Here is a 7,413-nt window from a genome sequence, read left to right as displayed (position 1 = left end):
CGAAGTTGATGGTGCCGAAGCTCCGCGATGTTGAAGTGACATTTCTGGTACAGAGGAAGACTGAGGACCTGCACCAGGAGGTGTGATGCTGTGTTCTCCGGTTTGAGTCGTGGCCCGCAGGGGATCCCTATGGTGGCGTCTCGCTCGAAGGTGTCAAATATAACGGGTCTACCGGTTAAGTGGAAGCGGTTCCACTTGTTGTGGTGCTCGGTCCTGTTGGTCCTGGCCCTCATGGTCATGATGGAGTTCTCGTAGGTTTACCCCAGGCCGTATTGCTGCTGTGAGTTTTCTCGCATTTTTAGAATGCTTCAGATACTCGGATTTCTTTGGTACGTATACCGTGAACTTTATCGTCGGCTTTACGTTCATGATGATGGCCGTGGAAGCAGTCTTTGCCCGAGCTGTCCGCGAAACACTTCTACTGATTCCTCTCCTCGCCGCATGTGAAGTCGTAAGTTTACGTGAGGTCGTTCGCTATTATGTTACCCTATTTGTGTTCTTTTATTGCGGCTGTCTCATTAGGTTCTGTTCATCGCCACTATGGGAGCTGATAACTTCCAAGACTTTGCTGAGTCTTTCTTTGTGGAGCTCTTACTCAAGATCGCTGATCGTTTGGTATTCGGATCGGTATTTCAATGGATCGATTATTATGCGACTACGGCTATGGAGTGGCTAAGTGAGTCCAAATGAGCGGCTCGATTTATTGAGATATAAAGAAGATATTCCTACTGCCTCTTTAGTCTCGGCGTGCTCTCCCTTTCGTTGTACCCCAGAATTCCGATACGTCTTACCACGGTTTGGTCGCAGTGTATGTGTAGAAACCTCGTCGTATTTGCAGGGACGCGTTCTTTCCTCTGGAGCACGTTCCTTGCTATTGGAGGCCCGATACGCAACCAAACGAATGTTGATAAGATTGATGATATCGGCCGAGAAGTCCCGGGATTGAAGTTCTCTAGTCGAGCAAGGAGGATCTCCGGGGGTGAGGGAATATATTTTCTCTCTATAAAGACGGTTTGCGTCAGCTCAACCGACCACTAGTGATCAAGTCGTTTCCCTCGATGAGAACGAAGATGACGGGCAGGAGCATCCGAGCTCTATAGAAGAGGCCATAGAAGAGCATGTCAGAGGCGGTAGCACAGCCATGAGTAAGATCGGTATGAAGCACGTGCTCTAGTAGATGTGACTCAAACGACTAATCTAATCAACAATATTCTTGATTTGCTATGCAGTGTATGTGAAGTATTACTCTGGTGATGCATATGAGGTGTATTCGACGGATTCCACCTCAATTATAAGGTTATCCAGCGGTAATCTCGTCGACAGTTTGGCCGAGTGGTCTAAGGCGCTGGCTTAAGGCGCCAGTCCGAAAGGGCGTGGGTTCGAACCCCACAGCTGTCATATACTTTGCTATTGGAGTTTTATGTCCTCTAGTGTCTTTTGTGCGAAGACAGTTAGTACCTTCACTTCGTTTCTAATGATGTCATTAGCATCGTGAGGAACAATACGCAGTTCTCTTCTAGGTACTATCTTAGCTCCCATGGTCATAGCTTTCGTTATCGTTTTCCCTACAGCAACAGAGGTGCCGCAGCAATACGATATCCGGAATGGAGATTTAATGTGAGCCTAGACATCGATCGAACGAACCCTCTGAAATTCGAGCCTAGGGCGGCCAATGATGTTGCTGTTCGTACTGTTTAGATACTACATGTTATTTGGTGTTGTAATCGTCCCTTTCCAAGTTATGATGGACATTCTTATGAACCATGCTACTGAGCTAGCTCATGGCGTGATGTGCACTCATTAGATGCATTAGCGTCATTGTGATATCTCAGGTGAAGATCTACGACTATATGCTCTATGCGAAATGGAGATGGCGTAATAGATTGACAAGGTGGCTCTTTGATGATCCTAGGTTCGACCAGAGCATCGGAGAGCAGGTGAGCATCTCGAGGCATCCGGAAGCCTCAACGCTATGTAGGAACTCAGCACTCGAGATTCATCGCGCTTGAATCCACGTGGAAGAATAGTACCACCGATGTTGATCGCAGAAAATCCTCGCAATTCGATCTCCCACATTTTTATATTTTTTTGTTATCTGACTGTTTGCAAGTCCAGATAAATGACAAGCTACTGACTTGTGTCAGGTGCAAGGAGTGAACCATCTCTGCTTCTCGCCGCAATTTTACTTCATCATATCTTATTATACGTGGGGTATGATCATGACCTTGCTCGGCATCACCACATTACTGAGGAAACAGGCTAATCCTTTTGAAGTGATAACGCGTTTTCTGATGGTTGCACCATAGAGGCGGAGGACTACTTACTGAAACATCATTGAAACTTCCCCTGGCTCGCTGGACCCCATGGTCGTTACTGAGTTGAGCTTTCAGGATCCGGCATTCATTTACTACGTAGCACAACAGTACATCGCGAATAGGATACTAAACAGTACCATTAGGTGGATGACATTCCACGTGAGTTGCTATGGTCTCCTATGCGGGATTTTCGCGTTAGGTATTGTGGAAGCCCAGGGATAACGCTTCGGCCAAGGCCTTCGCGGACAGCATCAAACATGGTATTGATCAGAAAGAAATGCAGACCCGTGTGAAAGAATTCAGGTGGAGTGTTTAGCCATCTCGGGAGATCACTTCTTTGCAGGGAAAACTTTTTCCAACGTCATAAAGAATGGATTCTGTCCAATGTTGGCCTCATATTCACGCCGAGGCACAGTCGCCAGAGGTAAGACTCTCTTCTTAGGCTGATGCCATTTGGTGTCTATGTTTGGGTCTTCAGATATCGAGGGCAGCTGAGTGAGATATACCAGAAGTTACTCAGTTTGGAGAGCCCTTTCGAGTGACATTTTATTCCCGACTACATTTCATTTTTCCGGATATGCAGGTACCGCATGCCTGATGAAGACCTTTTCGCTGGTCGCATGCAGAACGGACTGCTAGGTGAGATCGATCCTATCCTGGTTCACCATGAATAACGACCATGGGCAGCTGTAGTTGCGTGTTAGGTAACGAAAACGGAGAATTTCCCTCAGCTGAAGATGGTGAAGAGAATGATTATGAAGTCCTCGGCGATGCACTGGTGAGGCGCTGTTGCTTAGTCTTATGCGGTGACCTCAACTGAGTGGCGATGTTAACGCAGCTCGCTTGGAGGTGGTTCAAATTGTTAGTATGATATTAGAGACACTACGATTGGGACTTTTCGTATGTCACAGTCATCACGTAGATTACTATTGGTAAGAGGCTCACAGAGGATGACGAGAGCAGGGCTCAACGGGAAGAGGAAGAAGCCGTTGATGAAGTTCGCCTCAAATTGCCACAGGGAGTGTCCATGCTCGCCTGGGCGACTATGGAAAGTTGGTACACAGTAGCCCGGCAGAGACTGAAGGTCAGCTTTCCGCTCACTTGCGGCTGGTGCCCCACTTCTTTGTATTTTGGTAGGGCGGCGTTGCCGCTGTGCAGCTCGGACTGCCACCTGCAACACAGTGGAAGGGCCATCCGGCTGATGTTATCGCTCAGAACGACGAGGTGAGTCATCGGGTCACACCTGCATTGTCGGCATCCTATGTACAGATAGCAGAGCTCGATCCTTATCCTGACTGGCTGACGGCAAATATCACACAAACGTCGAAAGAAATGCTGCTACGCTGGGCCAGAGAAGCTCGGTGAGTCTTGGTGGTCTCACGAAACGAGATATCTAATGTTCAGTTCTCGGTTGAGAGATCGCCGTGGTAAGCACTAGGGAGGAAGAGCAATGGTGTGTATGCCCATGATAACCATTATGTAGTCGCTCAGTGTATGTAGTTCCGTGTTGTGTAAGTATCACTCAATGGGTACTACCAATTAGGTAGAAGTTAACTGTACTTTGGAGTAACTGTACTTTGGAGTTGTCGATCACCCACTGCGAGTTTACCATTGGCACTTCGAGTGCGATGTGAATTAACTATGACTCTCAGAAGAATTAGGGCATTTAGTGTTGCTATTGATACCCGCATCGGTCAAGTTGGTTTGCTTGTGAATTTCCACCCACTATTGTTGTCGACTATGACTGGGTCTGTTGCGGTGGTGGACATCACGATAGATCCTGACTCGATGAGGCCCAAAGCCGGCGAGCAGTACATTCAGCTTGTCGGGCTCTCTAAGCAGTCGCTACAGTCGGGCTGGTCGTTGCCAGTCCTCAATAGGGTCCAGGATGTTACCTTTGTGGATGCCGAGTCTATCATGATGCCCACTGATGCCCCAGCAGGTGCCCAAGCTAGTATCTCTGGTACGGTTCTCGCACTGAGCTGTATTCTCCGACCCCGTGGTGGCGCGAGTTCTGTTGTGTGGGTACTTCATTTTGCTGATGATGAAGTTCCGGTTGCTTTTAAAGGAGCAAATAATATCATCAACCGTAGTTGTCTATGCCCTGGCTCGTCAGTGGAGATCGTTGGAGTACTGAAGAAAGGCTCTGCACCAGTCAGCGGCCGACGATGTGAAATCCGTCTAGCAGATTCAGCAGTCTCGATTCGTCGCCTTAGCGAAGGCCACCCTGGGTTGCGAATCAAAATTACTTACGTGCTGGCTGGTGCTGCTATACTGGGGGCTTGTTCAGACGGTAAGTTGGTTTTGGTATGTCTACAGCAATGGTGCCGCTGTCAAAGTGAGGTCTTATGCTCTCGAATGGTTATCGATTGCTATGGTCTTATAGAGGTTCCCAGCAAGGCAATGCCGATATCGAGAATCCTCATGGCGAATATCCACTCGACAATAATCGTGCAGTCGGTTGATGATGTTCAGGACCGGCGGGTCGAGCTCGAGCCTGTCTATAAGCCTGTGACTAAGCTCCCGTCCTCAGTGCATGAGGGATGCCCGTTGCATGCAGTCAGAGCGTTGTGCCGTTCTCTTGACCCACAGGTTGACACTAGAATTGCACATAGCGAGCCGTGTACGAATCCGGCTCTCGTGTTGGGGTATTCTTCTATCCTAACCCGACCTGAGATGGTTCGTCCTGTATGCCATGGTCCATCCATTGTTTTCCGCGAGTTACCCTCTTGCTGGCATCGACAGATTTTCGAGTGCGCGCGGAATATGATGCTAGGAGAGCCGTTCAGCGTGGCTAGTGCACCTCGCGCGGACTCTGTGGCGGTCTACAACCTGGCCAGTGGTTTACACTGTCGCAACTCACTGGGGGTTCATGTCGGGGGTCCGATGGTTGTAGCGAATAGTGATCCGCCTGCTGCTCTCACTGATAAAAGGGGAATAGTCGTGCGCTGTGCCAAAGGGGTATGTTATTTTCAATGCCCTGATGGGACTTTGGGCCACAGCAAGGGCGACCTCCGCTCCGCTCTGTCTGTTATCGGTAAGCTTTCGGACAGGGAGGAGAAATTGGCATTGTCTCATGCCAGCTCACTCCATCCGGTCCTCTATAGTGTTGGAGAAGTCTCTCGTTTGTCACCCTCTACGCCGTTCACTTTGAAGGCAGTGGTACTTTGTGAGATATCGCATAGGAATCTGTCCCGCGCCCCGGATGTTCTCCTCGCTAGCGTTAACGCTGAGGGGTGGGACGTGGCCATCCAGGATATGGCGCCTAAGGGCCAACTGCTGAGGATGTGGATCTCTAGAACACAGTTGAGAAGGGAACTTCCGGTGCCTTCACTCGTGGACATCTCAGACGTGATTGTGCTCGTGAACGATTATGTGCCAGAAAGGCACACGATCGGACCTTTTCGCCCCGTGTTCTCCGTCCTTCTACCAACGGGCTTCATTGAACTACGATGGCCTCGACTTCCTCCTTCGATAGTCCCGCATGCATTGCCTGATAACTTTTGGGTAACAGGACGAGTGTCGTGGCTGAGGGAGGTCAACGCGTTCGCAACTTGCTGCGAGTGCGGGGAAAAGATCTATCTACTTTCCGCATGTTCGTGCTCCAGGGTACGCGTGCTCTCTGCGGAGGATCTTTCTCTGGATGACCTCGACGTCTCATTCGTTGCTAAAGGGGAGATTGTGAGCGATATGGGTTTCTGTATGCAAGCAGTCTTCGTTGGCGAGGCAGCCCTAGCGGTCTGCGCTGATTCCCCGATTACTGGATCATTGAGTGATGGGATCAAGCGTTTCATCATTGCAGACGGAGGAGGAACCGCGATGCTTGCTAGTAGAGAGTCACGGGAATCTAAGTGGGAGCCGCAGTACGCGGGTTTTACCTACCCCGAGCGAGTTTCTGGGAGGTTCCGCTTCAGTGGTGAGCGGCAAGAAGATGGTCTTCACCTCGACCAAGCGAGACTTCTCGAAGAGTCCCAAGGGGGTATCAACGCCAGACTTGAGATGCATGTGTTCCGTAATTTGGAAAAGATGGAATGACGTTTGCGAAATAGTTTCTTTAAACACAATCGGATCGAGTTCAATTATCGAGTTGAACAAACCGTTCAATTATTCATTTTAGAACCTGCATTTTAACGCAACTCCAAACTGAAACTCGTACAACTCAAACTTTCCGTATCTGCCGATTCATCTGGATTCATCTCTTACTCATACGCCCTCACTAAAATGGGATGAGATGTCTTCTGACAGCTATCGCCAATGGCACCTTCAGCCACTACGATTTGAACACATGACGTTAACAACTCCCCGAGACAAATCCAACAAGTAATTTCGTGACTAGCAGACAGGAAACTCTTCCGAGAGAGTTGCAGTGGATGCCAACAGTGATGCTGCTGTCGCCACGCATCCAGAGCGGCATTCTCGTGAGATCTTAATTTTGTTGCACTCGCAACAACACACTTTTCACATCAGCATGCGTATGTGACTCTGGCTCTGTCTCTCTGGCCGAGAACATTGAGAACTTTCAGCTCGACACGAGTGTCCTCAGAAACTATTCGGTACGAGCCAACTGCTCAAATGGCACCAAAGCACGTCGGAGAGTGATAGAGAGGCGACCGCCTCTATGTAGGACTCCGTCTGTCACGATCGAGTCGCCCAAGTCTCGTCCATCTGCCCATTGGGCATCTATTGAGGTATCGTTGAAAGGTATCGAATGAAGATATTCATGGTACGCCTCGTCATTAAAAATCAAAAGCGACCTCGCTGGGAGTAGAACCTGCGCCTCCTGGTCATCAGGCGACTTGCCAAACTGCAGAACGGTTGCGCTACCGAGAGAGATGATCATAACGACAGGATAGTATGCCGGACCATCGGTATGCGGCATGATACCTCCACAGCCTCTCTCATAGTCGTTCACCAATGCATGATTCAACCCTGGGTTGCCATCATTAAAAAGCTCTTTCAGTTGCGGAAGGCTTGTCACAAGTTCTTCGGCTAGATGGTCGAGCAAACCACCACAATCTCCAACACCAATTCGTAGAGGGAGAGTCCTTCGGGCCCCACGCAATACTTTATAATGAGGGAACCTCTGAATAGTCTTCAT

The 7,413-nt window shown here is 49.3% G+C and overlaps 4 protein-coding genes and 1 non-coding gene across 5 annotated transcripts in view; 4 read left to right on the top strand and 1 right to left on the bottom strand.

Annotated features, from left to right (window-relative positions):
- Nucleotides 1–1,174, top strand: part of Pmar_PMAR014510 (hypothetical protein) — a gene marked incomplete at both ends in the record, with an annotated part of 5,970 nt that extends 4,796 nt beyond the window's left edge. The window contains 4 exons of the mRNA XM_002779370.1: nucleotides 303–451; nucleotides 523–676; nucleotides 839–979; nucleotides 1,023–1,174. Coding sequence (XP_002779416.1) covers nucleotides 303–451; nucleotides 523–676; nucleotides 839–979; nucleotides 1,023–1,174 — 596 coding nt within the window. The remainder of the gene's footprint in view (nucleotides 1–302; nucleotides 452–522; nucleotides 677–838; nucleotides 980–1,022) is intronic.
- Nucleotides 1,175–1,318: 144 nt separating this feature from the next.
- Nucleotides 1,319–1,398, top strand: Pmar_PMAR014509. Its single transcript has one exon. It is a non-coding gene; the product is annotated as a tRNA-Leu (tRNA).
- Nucleotides 1,399–1,537: 139 nt separating this feature from the next.
- Nucleotides 1,538–3,753, top strand: Pmar_PMAR014508 (hypothetical protein; the record flags this gene model as incomplete). Its single annotated transcript, XM_002779369.1, has 12 exons — nucleotides 1,538–1,617; nucleotides 1,699–1,786; nucleotides 1,833–1,937; nucleotides 2,515–2,618; nucleotides 2,659–2,739; nucleotides 2,794–2,853; nucleotides 2,899–2,954; nucleotides 3,020–3,093; nucleotides 3,238–3,399; nucleotides 3,453–3,539; nucleotides 3,585–3,676; nucleotides 3,720–3,753. The coding sequence occupies 12 exons, from the start codon at nucleotides 1,538–1,540 to the stop codon at nucleotides 3,751–3,753; spliced, it is 1,023 nt and encodes a 340-aa protein (XP_002779415.1).
- A 302-nt stretch (nucleotides 3,754–4,055) lies between these two features.
- Pmar_PMAR014507 (hypothetical protein) lies at nucleotides 4,056–6,350 on the top strand (the record flags this gene model as incomplete). Its single annotated transcript, XM_002779368.1, has 2 exons — nucleotides 4,056–4,608; nucleotides 4,849–6,350. 2 exons carry the CDS (start codon nucleotides 4,056–4,058, stop codon nucleotides 6,348–6,350), a joined length of 2,055 nt encoding a protein of 684 aa, XP_002779414.1.
- Nucleotides 6,351–6,861: 511 nt separating this feature from the next.
- Pmar_PMAR014506 (conserved hypothetical protein) lies at nucleotides 6,862–7,413 on the bottom strand (the record flags this gene model as incomplete). Its single annotated transcript, XM_002779367.1, has 1 exon — nucleotides 6,862–7,413. The coding sequence occupies one exon, from the start codon at nucleotides 7,411–7,413 to the stop codon at nucleotides 6,862–6,864; it is 552 nt and encodes a 183-aa protein (XP_002779413.1).

Source organism: Perkinsus marinus (assembly GCF_000006405.1).
Source record: "Perkinsus marinus ATCC 50983 genomic scaffold scf_1104296947560, whole genome shotgun sequence".
Classification (NCBI taxonomy): Eukaryota; Perkinsozoa; order Perkinsida; family Perkinsidae; genus Perkinsus; species Perkinsus marinus.
The sequence above is the reverse complement of the archived record's forward strand: the minus strand, read 5'-3'. Positions and strand labels throughout refer to the sequence as shown.